The sequence below is a fragment of the Empidonax traillii genome, unplaced genomic scaffold (assembly GCF_003031625.1).
Source record: "Empidonax traillii isolate 1590-97213 ecotype Southwest subspecies unplaced genomic scaffold, ASM303162v1 scaffold91:size2966241, whole genome shotgun sequence".
NCBI classification, from domain to species: domain Eukaryota; kingdom Metazoa; phylum Chordata; class Aves; order Passeriformes; family Tyrannidae; genus Empidonax; species Empidonax traillii.
Window position 1 is genome coordinate 1,908,918 of NW_020955284.1, and position 21,788 is coordinate 1,930,705.

At 38.8% G+C, this 21,788-nt stretch overlaps 1 protein-coding gene across 2 annotated transcripts in view; it reads left to right on the forward strand.

The window, feature by feature from the left end:
- The window catches only part of TAF4 (TATA-box binding protein associated factor 4), a 36,243-nt gene extending 16,411 nt beyond the window's left edge, over positions 1 to 19,832 (forward strand). The window contains exons 3-16 of one of the 2 annotated variants that reach the window (XM_027881636.1): positions 4,687 to 4,853; positions 5,582 to 5,701; positions 7,365 to 7,484; positions 8,205 to 8,327; positions 8,983 to 9,072; positions 10,163 to 10,417; positions 10,607 to 10,751; positions 11,262 to 11,376; positions 12,014 to 12,183; positions 12,790 to 12,920; positions 13,548 to 13,673; positions 15,070 to 15,126; positions 15,208 to 15,327; positions 18,857 to 19,832. In XM_027881636.1, the coding sequence (XP_027737437.1) occupies positions 4,687 to 4,853; positions 5,582 to 5,701; positions 7,365 to 7,484; positions 8,205 to 8,327; positions 8,983 to 9,072; positions 10,163 to 10,417; positions 10,607 to 10,751; positions 11,262 to 11,376; positions 12,014 to 12,183; positions 12,790 to 12,920; positions 13,548 to 13,673; positions 15,070 to 15,126; positions 15,208 to 15,327; positions 18,857 to 19,024 (1,907 nt within the window). In that variant the 3' untranslated portion in view covers positions 19,025 to 19,832. Of the gene's footprint in view, positions 1 to 4,686; positions 4,854 to 5,581; positions 5,702 to 7,364; positions 7,485 to 8,204; positions 8,328 to 8,982; positions 9,073 to 10,162; positions 10,418 to 10,606; positions 10,752 to 11,261; positions 11,377 to 12,013; positions 12,187 to 12,789; positions 12,921 to 13,547; positions 13,674 to 15,069; positions 15,127 to 15,207; positions 15,328 to 18,856 lie in introns of those variants that run through there. The other variant, XR_003571002.1, reaches the window with a different exon arrangement.
- Positions 19,833 to 21,788: the final 1,956 nt, after the last annotated feature.

The window sequence follows — 21,788 nt, forward strand, 5'->3', positions numbered from 1 at the left end:
ACTTCTGTGGTTTTTTTTTTTTTCCTTTTGGATGTAGAGCTTCTCTAGCAAAAAAGCTGTATGTCTTGGGATTTATGTAGATAATCAGAGTGGTCTGCAAAGGCTACAAACTACTTTATTATTCTTTATTATTCTGTTATTTTTTTTCTTTAGTCTTTACAAAGCCAAGCCACATTTCAAAGAAATAAAGAAGAGGGAGGCATTCGAAAAAAGCCTGGTTTGTGTTTTTCTGACATGTCCTATGGCCAGAGCTCTTCACTTTTGATTCCAGTGCGTGATTTCACAAGTTTTATTAATTAAAAAACAAACACCCAACAAAGAAACAAACCCCCAAAGCACAGCACTTTGTAAATGGAAATGCCAATAGCAAATGGAAACACAAATAAGCAAGAGGCAAAGATGGCACTGTAGAATCATGCAGCTACATCCTATAATAATGACATTTTCCCTTCCAAACACTCTGGTAAACAGGAGGGATGTGGGAAGATCTCCACAACAAGAACACATGAGATGACCTTTGGCATAAGGAGCAATCCAACTCAGTTTTGTTAATCCTTCATTTGGAGCCATGATGAATTGTTTAATTCAAACTAAAATATGAACCTCTTTCAGGATTCTCTTAAGCCTCTGACTTCTAACAAAAATGGTAATTAATTTTAATTTTAATTAGTTTTTAATGAGAGACTTGGAAAGAATGCTTGAATATTTGCATTTTTAATATTGAATATGATTTTAGAGTACACATGATCAGACTTTCTAGGAAAAATAAGGCAGAGAGATTTAAAATGAACAAGTTTTATTGTCACCTTTTCATAATTGAACATTTCCAATTATCTTTATTAGCTCTTTGAGCTTAAATAGTAATTTATCCATTTGTGGAACAAACCCCTGGATGATAAACTTGAAACAGAAAGATGTTTTTCATCCTTTTTTATCCTACTTTAAATATGTTGCTAAATTTAACTGAAACAGTGAGATACTTTATAAAATATTGTCTATCTACCAGTACCTGCTGGTCAGTTCTGACCTGGTTCATTCAGCATTTGCAAGCCCTTAATCATTGGAGTTAGAGGTTATGATACTCACCTGTATTTAAATATTTAAAATATAAGTTTTGGGATGTAGGAGAAAGAAATTTGTTTTTCTGCACATGTGGCTGTCAGCCCCTCCTCTGTTCTCTTGCCACAAATGGATTAACTAAGGTTCAGGTATGGATGGAGAGAGGGGGCTGTTACAGTCCTACATTGATGTTGTTTAGAAGGAGGAGGTAAGTGGGACCTTCTTTTTAATTCTTAATCGAGTTAACACCAATAAGCCTTCTAAACTTCTCTGAAAACCCACTTAGTGCCAGCCTGGGTGTAGTTTTGGGTTAGTGAGTTCCTTTTTTAGCTAATTGGGTTGGAAAAGAGTCTGTAGTTGGGCTGGGGGGGTAGAGAAGCTGAGAGAGCAGCTCCACTCCCTTTTTAAAGAATTCTCAACAAGGCTTGAGGGGTGTTATGTATTCAGTCAAAACTTGCTTGCCTGCACACTGTAGTGCTGGTGAATTGCTGCACAGAAATTTCAGTAACCGAGTTCATCACGATTTGAATTTTTACACCTTGTCCGAAATCGCTGATACACCAACATTCCAAGCAGGTAAAATGTCTCGCATCATCATACCATGATTAAAGTTAGTGCAAGACTAGTCAGATATTAGTAATTGTCTTTATGTTTGTATACAGCCCAGTATGTGTGCACAGGAGTTTATATGGGGTAGACCCCGAGTTAATGACATGTCAGAAACTCTCCAAGTTGAAAATAACTGTGTATCAAATTTGAGTGGGGATGAAAGGACTATTCAAATGTAGCTTTGTATGAGTTACTTTTTTATTATGACTTCAATTCTCCTCGGAAAGTTCAGACTTCCCATAGTTAGAAATCTAGCAGGGTAGTACTTAAAGTCAGGGTTTGAATTACAAATGATTGTTTTATCTGTCTGCTGCCAAAAATTGAACTTTCTTGATATGTTTTCTAAAGCTCGCATTACTGTGCTTTTCAACTGTCTGTTTGAGCAGTTGTGCTATGTTAATGTGTAGGCATGTTCTAATTTTGCATGTAGCTCAGGGAGAATATTTCATTGTTCAGACGTTGTGCTTGCATTTTATGGGTATCCAACCTTCATTTTGTGGTTATTTCCCCTCTTTTCTCCCTTCTCATTCGTATTTGGGGAGAAAACCAGTAAGTTGACAGGACTGCTGTGCTGAGGGGTGGCTGTGATGTTGCAGGGCATTACTGGGCGGTGCAGACCCATTCCTGAGCCTGATGTGTGTGTTGAGCTGGAGGCAGGAACAGTTAACACAGAGCTCTGATGCTATAAAAGTTCCTCATATGCAGGTGAGGGCTTTTGACTTGGTGCTTTCAAATAATTTTAGTCACATTTCACTGAGAGAGAAGTTTGAAAAACAATCCCCCCCTTCCCGAACTATGGTTAGTGTCTTTTATGTTGCTTCTGGAAAACAATATATAACTTTAAAGAATTTGTATATTACATTAACCTTAGAATATCCTAGGGAATCCCAAAAATGGTGAGTTTTAAGAAAAAGAGTTTTCTGTGGGGTGTCAGTATAATTCTGTGACATTTAAGGACTTATGAAGGCACAGGCATAGGTAGTTGCATTGGGCCTTTTCAATTGCTAGAAACTAAATGGTACTCAACAAGCTTTAATATTTGATGTTGACTTGAAAATAGCTCCTCTAATCAGATTTTCACTGTACTGATGTTTTCAGTTAGAACAGTATTGAAGATTTCCACTGATTCAGTGTTTATCTGCTTCAGCTGATTATTATGAGGAATGGCAAGAATGGGCAGTGTGAGTTCATTTCCTAAGATTTTGTTTGCACATTGGAAGAGGATGGCAGGTTCTGTTTGTTCGGGAATGAGCTTGATGTAGTAGTAGTTTATTCTTTAGTCTTTAAAATGTTGGATTTCTCTGCTTTGTTTTGTTTTGTTTTCAGTAGCCCCCTCCCTGTAGTGTGAGGTTAATGGAGAGAAAGTTGTGATGGTTCTAATGAGCAACTGACAGGATCAAGCCCTGTGTTCACTGTTAAGGCTTTTAAGGCTCTCATAAGCTGCGGTGATGGTGTGTGCCCTTGCTGTTTTAAGGAAAATACTTCGTACATAAGTTGTGGGAGAAAATACATTACTGTTTGGAATGGCTTGGAAAATGGTTTTTTGGACTTGACAGCTAAACAAAGAGTATTTATTTCTGTAGTCTGCAAGACTGTAAATAAGTTTTCCCTCCTCCTCCTTTCCTACAGAAAACTAGTTTGAGAATATTTGTTTCTAGATGTAACTCTTGTCCATAGCACATTGTGGATCTCACCTTAACACTTATAAAACTTAAAATACTGATAAAACACTAAATAAATTTCAATGGAAAATCACCTTTTGGGTATAAACTAGTTTGATGTCTCTGTATGACTCGGCTTCATTAAAAGAGGGTTAATGTATAGAATGTATGTAAAAAATTAGGGGCAAATCAACTAAGGCTTTTTTATAGAAATAAGTCTATGGATTTTTGCAGTTTGACTTTCAAACGGTCCAAGAAAATTGTTTAAGGTGTTGTCTGTAAACATTTTGGTACTTCATCTGAATAGAAAAGCAAAGAAAAGCTTGACTCTTTTGAAGTAATCGTGCTCTGAGATGGCATAGACCACATCTCCAGATATTGTTGGGGAGCGTGTATAGGCTTTTGATTCACTGAACAACACTTCAGAAAAACTTTCTGATTTCAGTAGTGCCTCTTGATTTTCATGGTGAAGGTTCCTCCTGTAGTTGCTCAGAAAAGGCAACTAATTTTGAGTGCCCAGTTTGTTTCCTTAGGTGGCTTTTTCAGAGCTGATGAGGTCCTGAGGCTCTCCTGGGCTGACTGAGGCGTGAAGAATGAAGGAGCTCTTGGAAAACAGTTCGTGTTGTCCAGATCCTGTTTGCTCCTTCAAGGAAGAGAGAGTCTCATCTGAAAATCTGCTTGTTAAAAGCTGGTTCCCTCCAGCTGCCCAGTGGGGTTAAGGGTATTGATCTGAGTGACTGAGCAGGGAGTGACGGCCTCATTTCCCCCTCCGTTTTATTTTCCTTTTGAGGTGTAACATGGCACAGTGCAGCCTGTTGCTGATGCACATGAGAGAGATTATGATTTTATAGCCACTTTCATTACTGAATTGGTTATGGGAAATTAATTTAGAACTTAGACAATTGTGTTCCTGTTGATGGTAAAGCTTATGCTTGATTATTTTTCTTCCCCTCTTAACAAGAATCTTGCCTAATGGCAGGATTTTCTTTTATTTGTAGTGTTTCATAAACCAAATTTCTTAGTAAAGAGCAAGTAGGATTTTTACATGTTGCTAATTTTAACATTGAGTCACATGGAATATTTTTTGCTGGGGCGAATACACCTCACTGTGTTCGGATGCACAATATACTGAGCATTTAGACAGAGAAGAAATATTTCTGATATTAAGCTTTTCTACACAAAATGTCATCATGCAGCCGGGTATTTTGATTTTATTCTAAACCTCTTTTGTTAGTTGCTTAGTCCTTCAGCAATGCATTAATTCCATATGTATCCAACTTGGATAAAAAGATCAGAGGAAAATGTTCTTTCATGTTTGGAGAGGATGTGTGTTGCTTGACCGGTATCTGTTTTCCAGGCATGGTCCTTGTGCGCAGTGAGAACGGGCAGTTGCTGATGATCCCCCAACAAACCTTGGCACAGATGCAAGCACAGGCACATGCCCAGTCTCAGCCTCAGAATACTCTGACTCCTCGTCCTGCTACGCCGACCAGTGCACCCCCAGTGCAGATATCGACAGTGCAGGTCAGTTCAGTGATTTGTAGGGCTAAGAAGTGTAAGATTTATTTTCTTCCTGTGAACGATACACCAGAAAGTAAGGCATGGTTTTAGGGATTGAAGAAACCATAGATCTAACTGGCCTATACAGGCTTTTCGTAGATACATAGAATGGTTTGGGTTGGAAGGGACCTTAAAGCTCATCTCGTTCCAACCCCCCTGCCCCTAGACCAGGTTGCTCCAAACCCTGTCCAGCCTGGCCTTGAGCACTTTCAGGAGTGAGGAGTCCACACCTCTCTGGGCAACTTGGGACAGTGCCTCACCACCCTTATAGTAAAGAATTTCTTCTTAATATGTACTCTAAATCTACTTTCCACATGGCATAGGTGATGTATCTTGTTCCTGGTTCTGTTACAGCTTGGCTCTTACTCATCAAAAATATTTTTACCTGTCTGAATCTCATTAAATTTAAAACTTTGATACAGAGAAGACCTGATATGGTTTATGTGTACAACTCTTTGCCCCAGAGAAAATGTAAGACTAAAAGAAAATGTGGATATGGGTGTATTTACACTGAGATTTTGACAGTTGAATTAAGTTCGAGTCTAAAATTCCTTCTCACGGTTTTCTAGTGGTTTAGGTGCATTCTTTGGGATCTGCAGCAATATTAACTGTCCAGGGACAAAATACTAGATAAGGTAGAGGATATTTAACTACAGGCACTGATATGTTTGGTTCTTTTTCCTCTTCCCCAGGCTCCAGGAACACCCATTATTGCACGACAGGTGACACCAACTACTATTATCAAGCAAGTGTCTCAGGCTCAAACAACAGTGCAACCCACGACAACGCTACAGCGTCCCCCGGTTGTGCAAGTGAGTGTGTATAGGAAAGCAATGTATAAATGAGACTGCCAGACAGACAGGAAATGCAGTTGCAAAGTGCAGGGAAGAAGTGCCTTCTGGATTATCCTTTCTAAAACATTTGCGGCTCTCAATGTGTATTTTGGATGCACAGGTATAATTTTTTATATCTATGGTGTTATTATTTCATATTATACCTGTATGCATCTCTGCTTAGAGGTATCCTGTTAGTATTCGTATCACCACAGAGCTGACTAAAATAAAACACCTTTATGTTTTCTGCCTCAAGAAAGTGATGGGAAATTCCCTTTGGATTTGGAGCTGTGGTGTTATTCCTATGATGGATCTGCAGTCTTGAATTCTGCAGCAAAATTTACAATTGCAAAGACAACTGCACTGGCAGCCTTCTCTTCCCCAAGCCTTCTGCCTCTCAAACAAGTCTCTTCTTTGGTCTGTGTCCCTCTGGAGACTGAAGGATAGGCAGTGGGGTCAGTCTGGGCTGTCCTCTCGTAGCCTGGCCTCTGGTAATCATGGGCTGGCTTGGAAATGTTTTTTGAGAGATGGTGGTGTGAGTTTAAAAAACAGTGCAGGAGCGTGAAATGCTCCACATGGCTTCCAGGCAGCACTGATACAATATGATTGCTGTCGCCTAATCTGTCTCATTGTGCTTTCTTCATCCTTTGAGTAGACAGGATTAGAGAGTTTTAATTTAAAACATGCAGGTTTTGCTATGCATCCAGTTAACCTTTTTTCCCTCAGAGAGCCTTTGCCTATGCCAGTGATCTTTCCAGATCTAAGACTTAATTTACCTAACTGAGTCCCCTTAATTTGCACTGCTGTTACACTGGACAAAGAAGAATAAAGATCATTCCATCTGCATATTTTGTGCTGTAATGAGCACACCATGGACTTCGTTCATCCTGATTTCAAAAAAAATGAGACAAGTGAAACCCTTGTCTCATTTAGTTTCTCTCAAAATACCAGTGTAAGTTAGCTTTGGCAGCACTGGAGCCTCTTTTCTTGTGCGCCTTTATATAAAGAGCGAATTTACAAATGATTTGTTAAAATTCTGAGTGTCAGCTGTAACTTGATAGGAATTGCTGTCCCAAGGTTGTTGTTAATAATTAGACTGTGTTGGAAGTCCATGAATGAGCTGAGTACGTGAGAAGTTCTTGTTTACAGTGGTGATTCTTTAGAGGTGATGTTCCTACTCTGAGCTGCCGATCTGTCTACAAAACTAGAAAAGTGTTTTGTCCCATTGTTCGTCACAAAGACCTAAAGAAGATCCGAGCTTTTGTCATTAGTGCCTTTTTAGAAGTTCTTCCCTTTGGAAGTGGCATGTAACAAAACAGGCAGAAAAAGCTGTTGCGTTCACAGGAATTCAGTCTCGTTTAAGCTGTGTTTTTAAACCACAGTGGCTGAAGATATGTTTGTGGTATTTTCTTCAGTGACCAAAAATCGCACAATTTTTCAACTTTTTGGGATTCCCGTTTTGAATGTGTTTAGTGCCATCTGGTGGCTCTTTCTGTTCACTGCAACAGATCCCACATTAGTAACTCATTTATAGTAGCTGAGAAAGGTGTTCTGCTGTCCCAGAGCTCGTTTTCCGTTTGATGGCTCAGGAAAACGGGTTTTTGATATCTTTTGAGTAATCTTGTGTTTGTATTCTCTGCAGCCTCAGATTGTTCTGGGTGGTACTGCCCAAACAACCACGTTGGGGACAGCAACAGCTGTACAAACTGGAACTCCTCAGAGAACAGTGCAAGGAACAACGGCCACCTCCACTGCTGCCACAGTAAGATACTGATAAATTTAATATCTCTCTGTTTATTCACATATACATGTGTGTATATATATAAACACAGAAGTGTAAATACAGAGTGGAGAGCAGTAAAGGTTCAGGACTTCGGTGAGCCATTGATGTTGAAAAAGTAAACTTTTACGAGAACCATATAACTAAAAGGTGTGGATACAGGTCTCTTGAATTTTGATAAGTGTCAAAGTATTAATTTTTATTTATGTAACAGTTTTAAAGCATTCATTTTTTGAAAACATGTTAGATGTATTTTATAGAACAGTCAATTGTTCAGTACTGCAAAGTAGAATCAGTATGACAAGGAATAAGAAGTTGGCACTGATTCATTCAAGCTGCATGTTTCCAGGACTGCAGAACAGAGAGAATCCATGCACTGTGAAAAAAAAGCTTTGCTGTTTGTTGTCCTGCTAAAACACTTATTTTCTCACACACAACGTGCCATTATTAAAATCATTGGTGTTTCCTAAGTTCATGAAGAATCATACTTTCTTAAATTTTGATAACAAAAATGTACAGTACATACATATGAAGAAAAATCATAATTTCAGTCTGGTTATGTCTTAATCATTGAGGAACATAAATCTGTATACAATACTCTGCAGTTTTGAACTTTATTTCTCAAAGTATATGATCAGATCACATATGAAAAGAGTTTATCTTCACTTCTCTGACTGTTTCACTTTTACTCTTCCTCCTAAGGAAACTATGGAAAATGTGAAGAAATGCAAAAACTTTCTGTCCACATTAATAAAACTGGCATCGTCTGGAAAACAGTCTTCAGAGACTGCGGCCAACGTGAAAGAATTAGTACAGAACCTGCTGGTAAGAAAAGCTGGCAGAGTATCTGGGCAAATTCAGACTCAAAACTGAGTGCTTTGTTTTTCTTCAGGGGAGAGAGTTTATAAAATATGAGATAAATTAACTTTGCTTCTTCTGAATTAAAATAGATGCATAAATTTTCCATTGAGTTTGTAAATGAGATATTACTGCTTATAGTCATGCATGAGAACATGAGTTAAATTGAACTGTAATGTATATAGTGGGTCTTTAAATTCTTCATTTTGATAAAATGGTGAATAAAAAGATTTATTATGTACTTGAGACAAGACACTACAGCCAGTGCAATAGCCGAGTGCATGAAATCACAAGTGAAATCACAATGTTATATGATTCAAATGTAAAGCCTTGAAATAATTAATATTTATAGAATGAGTACTAGTATTGCTAAGCCTAGTTGTTAGCAACCTCTAAGGTAAGGTAGAGCATCTTCCAGATGTCATGTGATAACCAGAGGTTTGTAGGTCTTACAAGTAGAAATTTATAGTAAAATTAGTTACTACCATAAAGCTATTGGCAACTAAAAATAGTGAAGGATGATAAAGTCACTTATTTCCAATAAATTGTTATGTTTAATTATTTTTTATATTGGATGTCTGTAAAAGTTAAGTTTGTTCATTTGTTTTTTTCTGTTTTAAAGGATGGTAAAATTGAACCAGAAGACTTTACCAGTAGGCTGTACAGAGAACTTAATTCTTCACCTCAACCTTACCTTGTGCCTTTCCTGAAGGTAACTTGTGTGCACTACTTCTCTTTATTTCTGTGCTTATGTATCAGCAGCAATGAACACAAGCACATCCTTTACAAGTGGAGACAGAATTCCAGAATTATGTAAAATGGAAGTTTTAAATGGTGCCTGGTTAGGCTTTTGCTCTCTTAAAAAATATTTTTACCTCTTAGTTCCGAGAGTTTGTTAGTGTGATTCCTTGGCACGGTCAGTAAGTCATGTAAATTCTACCACAGTGTCCCATTGTAGCTCTTTCGAGAAATCTGAAAAGTTTTCTTTCTCTGACTTAGACCAGCAAACCTATGAATTGATTTATTATTCTATTTTTAGTCCTGGAAAGGAAACAAGGGATTGAATTATACAGAAAACTGCACCTTCTGAGCAAGTCTTTTGCCTGGGCTGTATAACTGTTTGTATGGATAAGCAAGAAATTTACCATGTCTTAATAATAAATCACGTTTGTCTTAAATTCTGTAGTAATTGGACACATCTCAAAATAGTGTTTATTCCAAAACATTTACCATTTGAAAATCAGGGAAAGTACACCACCATTGAATAGTAAGAGTGTAACTGCTTGACTAATGTATGATTAAGGGATATAGTTGTAGGTGTATGTTGACATTTCGGGGTTCTTAAATGCTTGCTCAACCTTGAGCTGTTCCTGAGGATAAAAATTGTTGCCATAAGAAAACAGCTAATTTAAGAATCCAGTAAAACACTGTGGTCTCTGAGCTATTCTGAAATCCTCCTTGGTGTTCCAGTATGTCTTTTGAGCCTTCGCATGTAGCTGGGAATGTGTGGAGGAGCACAGTCAAGGAGGGCAACGTGGGCTTAGGTTGTTAAATACATACCAGGGTTCCAGATAGGCTGCATAACCTGGATGCCCTTGATATCCAAAAGGCATTGACCCTCTGTCCTGCTTATTAAATGTGAGCAGCCTGGTATTCCTGCGTGCTCGTTTGCCATCTTTTCTCAGGCACACACAGACCGATCCGACAGATTGAAACGAAACGCGGCGTTTTTCTCCCGTTCATGTTTCCTCGTGCGAGGACTAGAAAAACCCGACAAAATTCTTTCCTTCCCTCTCTTCCAGAGGAGTTTACCTGCCTTGAGACAGTTAACACCAGACTCTGCAGCTTTCATTCAGCAGAGCCAGCAGCAGCAGCCGACGACGCAGGCGACGATAGCCACGATCCCGTCGGCGGCGGCCGTGCTGCTCAGCTCCTCGGTACAGCGCACGGCGGGGAAGGCGACTGCCACTGTCACAAGCACCCTCCAGCAACCTGTCATCAGCCTCACTCAGCCCACACAAGTTGGTGTTAGTAAACAAGGCCAGACCACGCCACTGGTACGTGAGCTGAAGTGCAGCCCGAAGTGGTTCAGCTCAAAGATCTTTGAGCTCTCCAGAGAAACCAGCTACTGGGAAAAAAAGCGTAGCTTAGAAAAAAATCCATCTTGATTAAAGAGCTGTTAGGGTTTGTTCTTCCCACTTGATTACCAGGTTATTTACAGTGCTATTTTTCCTTATTATTTGCAGGTTATCCAACAGTCTCAGAAAGCAGGGGCGTTGATAAGGCCCCCCCAGGTGACATTGACACAGACACCCATGGTAGCATTGCGGCAGCCACACAGTCGTATTATGCTCACAACTCCTCAAATTCAACTGAATCAACTTCAGACAGGTAAGAGGTGAAGATACCTGGTAAATGCCCTATTTGATAGCATTACCTGAAGTGTAGTTTTGGGATTGCTTGCCCAGAGAAGTTGGCATCCCATCCCTGCAAGTGTTCAAGGCCAGGTTCAATGAGGCTTGGAGCAACCTGGTCTAGTGGAAGGTGTCAGAGGTTCTGAAGCTAGATGATCTTTAAGGTCCCTTCCAACTCAAACCATTCTGTGATTCTATGTCAGTTTTTAAATGCCCTGGAGCTGTATGATGGCTTTTGTACTACTGCTAAAATCTTCAGTGTATAGTGCCATAGTGGCTGGGGATACACATTCCTCAGGGCAGCATTTACAGCCAGAAATTGTTGTGGGTGCTGAAACTGTGTGGGAGGGTCCTGCTTTTTAGGTGAAATGCTGTCAGAAGCTATCGAGGTAAAGTCTTTGTACCAGATCTATTGCCATAACTACCTGTGACTGGCCTGTAAATCTGAACTCTTACTAATGTAGTACAAATCTTGTCTGTCTTGCAGTACCTGTGGTAAAACCAGCAGTATTACCTGGAAACAAAGCTATTGCTACTGTTTCAACACAAGTAGCTGCTGCTCAGAAGAATAAACTGAAAGAACCTGGGGGAGGCTCTTTTAGGTGAGGAACTGTATGTTGGTACTTGTGCTGCCTGGGCAGCTGAGCTCTGGGGCTCTCCTGGGTGCTGCAGTGGTGCTGAATCCAGCTGGGGAAACTCACAGTAACCTAGACATGAATTTTCTGAGGGCAGTTTTGCTTCTTTAATAAATACTTCAACAAACAGTGCTGGACTTATTTGTGCCAGACTGGTTTTAGCATTTCGCTGGCACTAAACCTCATAAACAATTCCTGCCCAGACAAGCAAATGGAATTCATTCCTTCACTTCTCTCAGCTCTGCTTGAGTTATTTGGATGTACAACTGTCTTAGTGATGAGGGCAGATTATTATTGTTTTGTAGTAGTGATTTGTCTGGTCTCTTGTTTCTTAAGGTGTGGAAACAATTCATAAGAAAGGATCTTGTAGAAAACAGGAACTACAAAATTAGTGCTCTTTGAAATCAAAGCAGTAATTTCTCATTTGCAATTAAATTAGTTTTATCATCTAAGAAAAGCAAATAAAATGCAAAAATAAAAGTATTCTGGTTTTGTGAAATTGTTCAGAAATTGTGGAATTCATTCTATGCAGCTGTGGTATGTGTGCACAGATAGGCACTAAATATTATAATACAACATTATAATAAGTTTTCCTTCCTTTAAGGGATGATGATGACATTAATGATGTTGCATCAATGGCTGGAGTCAACCTGTCAGAAGAAAGTGCTCGGATATTGGCAACGAACTCTGAGTTGGTGGGCACATTAACAAGGTCCTGTAAAGATGAAACCTTTCTTTTCCCAGCACCTTTACAAAGAAGGATATTAGAAATAGGTATGTTGTTTTATCTTGAACATTAATAAAACAAATTTTACCTCTCTTGGGTTTAATTCAAAGCATTTTCCATGGAAATTGATTTGAATGGATTAAGTTGCTGGAGTTGTTACCTTTTGATATTTTCTGATATATTCTGATGCTGTGGGCAATCACTTGGCTTATGAAAGTAGAATAGTGTCAAGGAGTAGCAAACCTATAGAGTTGTCTTCCAAAGTGATGGCAATCAACATCAGAACTACTCAACCTGGTTAAAATTCTGACTGTATAAATAGATTCAGTGTAACAAACATGACACAAACAACGAAATGTACTCAGAAACACTTTTATCATGTTCGTAGTAATTTAGAGTTGATGGGTGAAACAAAAAGCAACCTTGAATTATTTGTTATACTGTAGTATACAGCATTTGTTGATATATAGTAAATTTTGTTTAACTAATGTACATTTTCATGTGTATGCCATTTCCGATTTGATGCTGGTCTGAGAAATACCCGAAAGCATCATTTTGAAGAAGGCATTTGAATTTCCATGACTGAGAATGACCTCATGTTTACCTCTGTTGTAAGGTACTTATGTACAACTGACCTCTTTTCCTGATTGTAGGTAAAAAACATGGAATAACAGAAATCCATCCTGATGTAGTTAGCTACGTGTCGCACGCCACACAACAAAGAATACAAAACCTCGTGGAGAAGTTATCAGAGACTGCTCAACAAAGGAATATTTCTTACAAGGTAACTGTGTTTAATTGCACAAACAAAGTGGCAGAATTGCACGAATTCAGCAGGCTGTCGTGCTGGCTGTAATGCAGGAGTTCAGGTGTTGTTTATTCTCTTTGAATGATTCATCTGCCATTAAGGTATTAATACACATGGATGACTAGAACTTTTCAACTTGCATATACAAAATGGTTTTAAGACAAATGCAGAGAAACTGTGCCCCTCCCCTTTATTCATTATGTCAAATGTTTGGAGTCTGAGTGATTGTACAGTCAGACAGACAGATAAAAGCACTACTTTGAATTCTCAAGGGACTGTTATGTGACAGATGCGTGTTCTTAATAGATGCAAATGCCTGAGCAGCGTTTAAAAAAACCACACAGGCTCTGTGAAATACGTTTGAGAGGTTAAAGCTGTGATGATATTAGTTTAGAAGTCAAAATCTGACGATTCATGGACTAGAACAAAATGCTTTTAAGAGTTCTAGCTGGTTTGACTGGTGTAAATATACACCTGCTATTTGTCTGAAAAGGACACAGTGAACACTGGAGCTTTGAATGTGTATGTTCTCCCCCAGTACAGTACAAGTTAACAGCTTTGTTTTTAAGAAAGTAATGAGAAACGTATTTGCTGTATTTTCAGGATGATGAAAGATACGAGCAAGCAAGTGACGTTCGGGCACAGCTGAAGTTCTTTGAACAGCTTGATCAAATAGAAAAGCAGCGCAAAGATGAACAAGAAAGGGAAATTTTAATGCGCGCAGCAAAGGCAAGTGCTCGGATTTCACACGTGGTTTGCAAAGTGTCATTTTTGACATCAAAACAGCAGAGTTTCTTTTCATTCTGAAACACTTGCAGTGAAGGGGAAGACTGAATCTTCAAAGATGGAACTTGATGAATGTGTTCTTAACTAGAACTCAGTTTGGCTTTTCACGGTAAAGCACGTGAGACAACTTCTTTGCCAGTCCCATTGCATGTTCCCAAATTAAAGTGGGCCTTAAAAGGTAGTTTTTGCATTTTGCATTGTGAAAAAGATGAATTTACAGCTTGGTACTCTTGTATGCAATAGAGAGGTTACAGGTGTTTTGGAGACTGGAAATAGAACTCGGAAAGATTTTTACGAGTTGGAGAAACACAATAAATAAAGCAGTTGATGTAAACATTTAACTTTGTGGTTTTTACTCAGTGAATATAGAATGAATATGATTAGGTAAGAGCACCCTAGAATAATTCACAAAACACCCTAAGGCTTCTGTTGGTTTCATGATCTGGTATGAATCGATAATGTCAAGATCCAGATTTGTTTTGTTGTTGGTCTAAAGAATGTGTGGGATTAACAAGAGTCAGGATTAGATAGGACAAGAGGAAATGGCCTCAAGTTGCGTCAGGGGAGGTTTAGATTGGGTATTGGGAACAATGTCATCATAAAGGGGTTGTCAAGCCCTGGAACAGGCTGCCCAGGGCAGTGGTTGAGTCACCATCCCTGAAGTGTTTAAAAAACACGTACATGTGTCACCTGGGGACATGGTTTAGTGGTGGGCTTGGCAGTGCTGGGGAAACAGCTGGACTTGATGTTCTTACAGGTCTTTTCTAACCTAAGCAATTGTGTGATTCTAGAAGTATGACACATACAGGGAATTGCAGGTGCCCAGTGAAATGGGCATTGCTGATGTAAATGGTCTGTGGGTCAGTCAGCTGCAGTTTGTTCAAACAGGAGCCTGACCTGCATGTGTAGGTGTAGCAGAAAGATCTGTTCTGAATAAGTGCATAGTTACACAGCAAGGAGAGGAATTTTTCCAAAAAGTACAGGTTTTATTCCTCTTTTCATATGCAAAGTGTCTGTACACAGATCTATGCATTTTGTCTCTTGTAATGGTTTTTTGCCTGGCTATTCCTTTGCTGTCTTTAACAAAGCAGAAAAAGGGGGTGCTTTTTAAAAAAAAAACCTAAGAAAAGGGAAAACTCCTTTTAATTATTAAAAATTGCTTTTCCCTCTCAGGGAGTGGTGAGTATTCCCCACTTCCTGCTGAAGTTTAAGAAAAGCTTCCATATGCTGTGTAGAGCAATCTTTAACTACTTATGTAGTTAAACTACTATAACTACTTATGAATTAATTTTTCTCTCTTTTCCTTCAACCATTTCATGTTCATCCTTCGCCAACACAGTCTCGATCTCGACAAGAAGATCCAGAACAGCTTCGGTTGAAACAGAAGGCCAAGGAGGTGAGTGTTCACCCTAACATGAACTTTTATTTTGGGAATTGAAAGAAAAGTAATGAACTGTACTTGTTCTGGCAAATGCAGATGCAGCAGCAGGAGCTCGCCCAGATGAGACAGAGGGACGCCAACCTGACTGCGTTAGCTGCCATCGGCCCCAGGAAGAAGAGGAAAGTGGACTCACCGGGATCTGGATCAGGGACAGAGGTACAGTATCATGGTCACATCTGGGTTTGCTGCCTCTGTGCAAACCTCTCTGTTCAGAGCTTTCCCCCTGAGTTCGTGGAAGCTTCCCGAGCAGCACAAGTGTGTTTTGAGTTCGGATTTCCTCGCTCCAAGGCCGGGATCAGTTTTTAGCATCTGCGTAGTGGCATAGGGAGTGAAATTTGAGTAGTCACAAGTCTCTGCGTTTTGGACCTGCATAGTTTCTGGGAAGATGTTTTTGTGGTGGTAGCCAATCTAACTAAGAGTGCAGAGTAATGCTGCTGAGGTAGGTGGGGTGGTAGAACTGAATCACTGCTAAGTTTGACAGCAGGAACTTCAAAGCTGTAGGAACTTAAGTAATTTCTTTCTTCAGCAGTTGAGTTGCCTTAATTTTAGTGTCTCCACAGCAGATCAGTTTGACCAGTTCCATCTGATTATGGTGTTCTTGCATATCCTTTGTGTATTGTACTCTTGAATCTGGCCTTTCAAACATTTCTCTGCAGATTAAATATCAGAATGCTCAGTGCCTGATTCGTTTAATATTAATTTACATTCTGGCAGAGGACTACCTACTGTATTTCTAAACAAATGAATAAACATGAAATGATATAAAATTGCTTTCTGCACGAGACATTCAATGTGGGATTTCTCCACCGTTTAAAAAGAACAAAATCTTCTTGAAAATTGTCATTTGTTGGGCTGAAAGCTCTCTTCGTAATTTGAGGATTTTTCCCTGTGGGGCTTTTTGTCTGATAGCAAGTGACAGGATAGTAATAGTTTAATAATTCTGTTTATTACTCCTTGAGCATTCTGAATTTTCAGTGCTACAGCATTTATACTGGAGAAAAGCCTCAAAAGAGTTTACTTTGGTTTATGCTGAATTTCTAGAAGCAATAATTTACATTTTCTTGATACAATATGTTAGAGAACAATCTGAATACTAGTAAATGTTATTTTTGTTTGTAAAGAAATCAAGCCTCTTGAGCATCTTTTAAAGTAATTTTAAGTTTTGAAATATCCTAAAGTGTCTGTGACTGGTAATAAGACTTATTTTTATACAAGTTGACAAATAACTGTATTAAAGGTTTATAAATGGGGTTTAAAATTCTGAAAATTGCAGAATGGGGCACTTTACAAAGATAGATGTGTACACAAATGAAGTTGTCTCAGAGGAATATGCTGAAGTACCTCATGCAGAGTTAATGTTGGCATTGCTTCCTCCTGCATGCTCAGCTGTGCCACCTTAATGGTCTGTTAGTGTCACTTAGGTTATGGGATGTATTTTACATCTACTGTGAACACTTGTTTGTATTTCATCTAAATCTGACTAATTTAGTTATCCTGGATTAATCACTTACTGGTTAACCAATTAACTACAGGTTCCCCTGGAAATCTAATCTTTTTGTCTGTTTAATTAAGAACCAGCTGCCTTTGATCTGATACTCACAGCTGTGCTTTGGCTGCTGTGTCACTTGACATTTTTAAATTGGGCTCCACTTGTCACCATTTGTATGCAGTTTGTGGTTAAGGCATATTAGAAGAAGTGTGGAAAATAAGGTTTGTCATTACTTAGGCACAGATTTGTAAATGCAAGCTTTTGATGTCTAGGAATACTGAATCTTAATTACAAGCAAAATGACTTCTAAGTAGTTTTGTTTCCAAATTCAACAAATCAGTTTGCTGTCAGTTTTAGAGTTTTATGTCCATGTGATTTTACTGGAAGTTACCGAAAAGCTTCTTAACTTACTCCATGCTTTATAGGAGTAGCATAGTCTTTAAAGACTCCTGAAATTTTACCTTTGCATTTAAAGTATTATGGCCTACAGAAAAAAATCAGGCTTGAGTTTTCTACTAAAGGATATTTGAAAAACAAAAATAACCCCCTTACAGCCATTCTTTCTGTTGTCCAGTAATCATATGTATGGATTTGAGAAAATCTAGTTAACATCCAGTGCTCTCCTACGTCTTCTAATTTCCATTGAAGCTGGTGGAAATTAGGGACCTAAGTTGTGCAGGTACCTTAAAAAATCCCTTTGAACATCCAGCCTTTAAGCAGTTCTCAGTACAGGATTTTGGTGATTTGATGTTTGCTGGGTCAACAGGTAACTTGCTTGAGAATCCAAAATCTGACTTCACTGTTAGCAGGGTGGTGAAGCAACTTCACCTGCACTGAACACAGTGTTCTGCTGACCTAGAGTGATCATTTCCAGGGCAAGTTTGGATTGGTTTCTTAAGAATTTACACTGATCCTAAATACATTATTTTCACATGTTTAGTGTGAGCCTCAGTAGCTGATTCATGTGGCTTATGCATTAATCTAAATTTTGACCTTTTTAAGTGCTGGGGTATTCTTGTTAAGAAAAGTTTTTTAAAATTATCCAAGCTGTCAGGCAGATAAATCTGTACTTAGTAGTGGAGGGTGTTTGGACCTTCTGGTGTCAGCAAGTGTCAAAGTTCCTTTAAAAAAAAAGGAAAGGGAAAATTATTTTAGAAAATTCAATTGGAGGGGAAAAGGACCTATACATGCGCCACAGAATTATAACCTGTTCCCAAAAGAACCCACTACGTAGGTGTAAATAACCTGTCAGCAACAGGCGGCTTCCCAAAAGATTCCCGGCTTTAAAATTGAGGGAAAAGCCTGGATTTCTGTGTGCGCGCTCCATCTGCCGGTCACTGGGCGGTACTGCAGCGTGAGCCGGAGGTCCCTGATCCCTGTCCTTGCCGGGCCGCTCCTTAATTGCGTTAATCACACGTATCCCATCAGAACTGTGTTTTCTGCAAGTGAAATCGCCTTGGAGTCGGCCCCAGCAGACCTGCTTTACACCTCACTTGCACTACACAGAGTGCCTCTGAAGAACTGAAAGATGTGGGTAACTCTAAAGATAGCAAACGATTTTTTTTCCTTCTGTTTTTTTTCTCCTTTTTTTTTTTAAGTGACAAATATAATAATATAGTACTTGTTTATCTTGCCACTGTGTGGGGAAACTGCCAGTGTGTGTAGCAGAGGGATGAGTGATGCTGAATGATGGAGAAGCATTCAGAGATCACTAGAGAATGTCAGGAAAGCTTCTTCTAAATACAGTCCCGAGCTTGGTTACAGCTGTTGTCACCAAAAGGAGAGCTCGTGGCACCCTGCCATGGAGACTGGGGGGATCTAGGACATTACTCAAGGCCTCCCAGGCCAGGGAATAGGACTCTTCTCCAAGTCATCCAGAGCTCCAGGACTGCCCTTGGGATCTCTCTGTTGGTGTTGTGAAGAATTCTGTCCCTTGTGTTTGGGTTGGTTGTTGGGATTGCCTGTCCTTGGTGCCTTCCTGAAAATACAAGCTGTGCTTTGTTTTTGTTTTTTTTTTTTTTGTTCTGTATTAAATATCACCGAAAACTTGTTGTTTATAAATAAGAATTAAATAGAAAACCTCTAATCTGGCAGCATAAAGCTTCCTGTACAGAGTTCTTCCCTTGCATGTTTTCCCTGGAAAGTTTTGCAGTACCTGGGAGCGTGGACTGATTTCCCTGTTCTTTTCCCTTACAGGGATCTGGTTCAAGCGCAGCAGTCCCAGGCAGCTCTGGAGTTGGAACAACCAGACAGTTTACGCGACAAAGGATAACGCGGGTGAACCTCAGGGACCTCATATTTTGTTTAGAAAATGAGCGAGAGACAAGCCATTCACTATTGCTATACAAAGCATTCCTTAAGTAAAATGGAAAAGATCAAGGTATTTTTGACGGAGAGACGCCTGAGGACTTTTTTTAATATATTTGCAAATTACGCCTTTTTGTAACAAGCAAATGGGATATTGTTTAAAAAACAACCACCTCTTTACATGGAACAGTTTTATATTCCTGTTTATAAATAAACTCTTCAGTATGAGAGAAATACATTTCTGTAACAGTGAGGATACTTACAAGGCCTGTGGATACTATAAAAGGACAATTAAATTTTAACTCATCTCTTGATTGAGTGGCCTTCTTGCCAAACAAGCCATATATAAAGACTGATGGAATCGTTTAGCAAATAACTAGCTACCCTTTGTCAGCCCTGTAGCAGTTTCAACATTAATTGTTCATTTTAGTTCAGTTTTATTCAACTAAATCCATTATATAGGCATATGTCTTCAGCAGATGACCTCATTTCATTTAGCTTTTTTTTTTTTTTTTTTAAAAACAGTCAGTTAGCAAAGCAAACTGATTTTTTTAAAGAATATTTATCTTTCCCCAAAATGCTCAAAATCTAGAGGGATATACAGTTAATTTTAAACATAACCTCAAATTTAATCACATTATTGCTTATTAGAGGCCCTGAAATCCCATGAAGGAGGGTTACTTCTGAATGTTTTAGCAGCATCTGTAAAAATGCATTTTATTTGCTATAGTTTGTAAAGCTGTAAAGTTAAAAAAGGAAAAAAAGGAAAAAAAGAGAAACCTTTTCAGCATAAATATATTTTACTTGCACTGTGTTTTTTAGCTAAAGTGAAAGCTTAGATTAAATAAAATCAAAAGTTGAGAGGAATCATCAAAAGACTGTTTCTCAGTGTGAATCAAGTGTCGAAAAATGGTTGGTGTATTTTGTCAGTAATTGTACATAATTTTTGGCACATAACATAAAAATGGCTATGTAAACTATAATTATTTTGCTAAAAGACTGTATGCAAGCTGTGGGCCTACTTTAAAGATGTCCAGAGCAAAGTCCCTTCTTTGTACCTATTTTTTTATTACAAATATACTAATTGGTTCTTTATATTTTCAGAGGTTATTGTATTAAATTGTCTATTGATAGTACTTTTATGACTGTAAATACTTTGGCTTTCTTTGTGTGAACTCTCATGGTAGAATTTAACTTCTCTTGCGTGTAAACTGAATGCTGATCAGTATTTTTATCAACACCTGACAACTGTTACACCCCTTTTATTTTGTCTTTTAGGAAATCCTGTCTTTCCATTTTTTTTTCATGTAAATTTTGCACAGTTACTTGTTCATATGTAAATATTTTACTTTCAAAAATGAAGTTTTTAATTGCTATTGTTTTATATAGGATTGAAAGAAAATTAACTCCTTTATTAAAAACAAATTTATCTGTATTTGCTAATGTATTTTTCTCTCTAAATCTTTTCTCCACTTGGATTTATTTTGCTTGGTGAAGTAAAAGATGAGTCTACCTGAGGGGATGCTGTTTCCTAAAGATGCACTTTGGGGTGTTTTTATATTGCTTTGTTTTGTCAGTGTTCTGGAGGTATGTGAACTTTATGAATCTTGACATTTAATTGTTGTCTTAGGGGTCCTGGTCTGAGATCAATGGATAGTGGGTTTGGTTTTTAAGCAGGGAAGGTGTCTGAAGAGATCGGAAATATTTGGGATTTGTCTAGTGAAGGTTTAATAAAACACCTTCTCCTTGAGGGCAGCCTGCTCCTCAAACACAATTAACTACAGTGGTTTGCAGAAGATGGGACATAAACCAATTTAAAGCACAGTTACAGAAGAATATAATCAGGGACACTTTTGATTATCAGTGTGAAAATCTGAGAAGTACTTCTGATGCTCGGTACTGAATATTTAGCTTTTGGTTTGGTTTTCTTTAATTCCTCCTCTCGTGGGTGACTTAACTCACAATTGTGAGGGCCTAATCCTGCTAGTACATTAATTTGATGATTATTCCTTGCAAACAGACAAATCTGTCCACAGGCTGCTGCCCCGAGCGCCCTGCTGTGGATCTGGCACTCGGCCCTCGGGAGATCAGTGTCTCTGGGAAAGCGGATTAGCTCCTTAAGGGATGTACTCACCTGGCTCCCTGTAGGACACTGATCCCAGAACTTTCATTGTTTGTCAACTCCAAACTATCTTTCAAATTATGCCCTGTTATTAAGAGGAAACAAACACCTTTGGCTTTTGACCAAAGCGCTGTCAGAGCCTTCCTTTAACTAGCAAGAGTTTGGATACAATTGTTAATCACCAGCGACACCATGTCTGCAGAGGTAAGTGGGGAAGAAACTGACCTTCAGGTGTTGCTTCCAACAGCAAACTGGGGGTAAGACAACGTTTGAAAAGTTCAAGTTAAGACATGGCGTGCTGTACTTTGCACTCCCTGTTCAGTAGTAGCTTAGAAATACGCTGGGGAGGCCAAGGGAGGAGGGAGAGATCTGTAAGACCAGGGCTCTTAGTTTTGTTGTAAGTAACACGAGTTTTAAGTGCACAATCAACCCTTTACTCCATACAATTTTTCTCAGCTTTTAAAAGTTCCTGTTCTTTTAGCCTAAAAAGCTGGGAGCATCCATCTCCTTCCAGTAGTTCCAATTCGTGTAATTTCAGACTGGGATATTGGCACCTAACTTTATTGTCAGTACTGGAGTGAACACTGCTTTGTGCAGCCACTGGCACCTGTGAGAGATTCTCACGGCAGAGCAGTTGCAGATTTTTGTTGATTTTTTTTTTTTTCCCTAATGATAAAACTGGTAACTACTTTTGAAGCT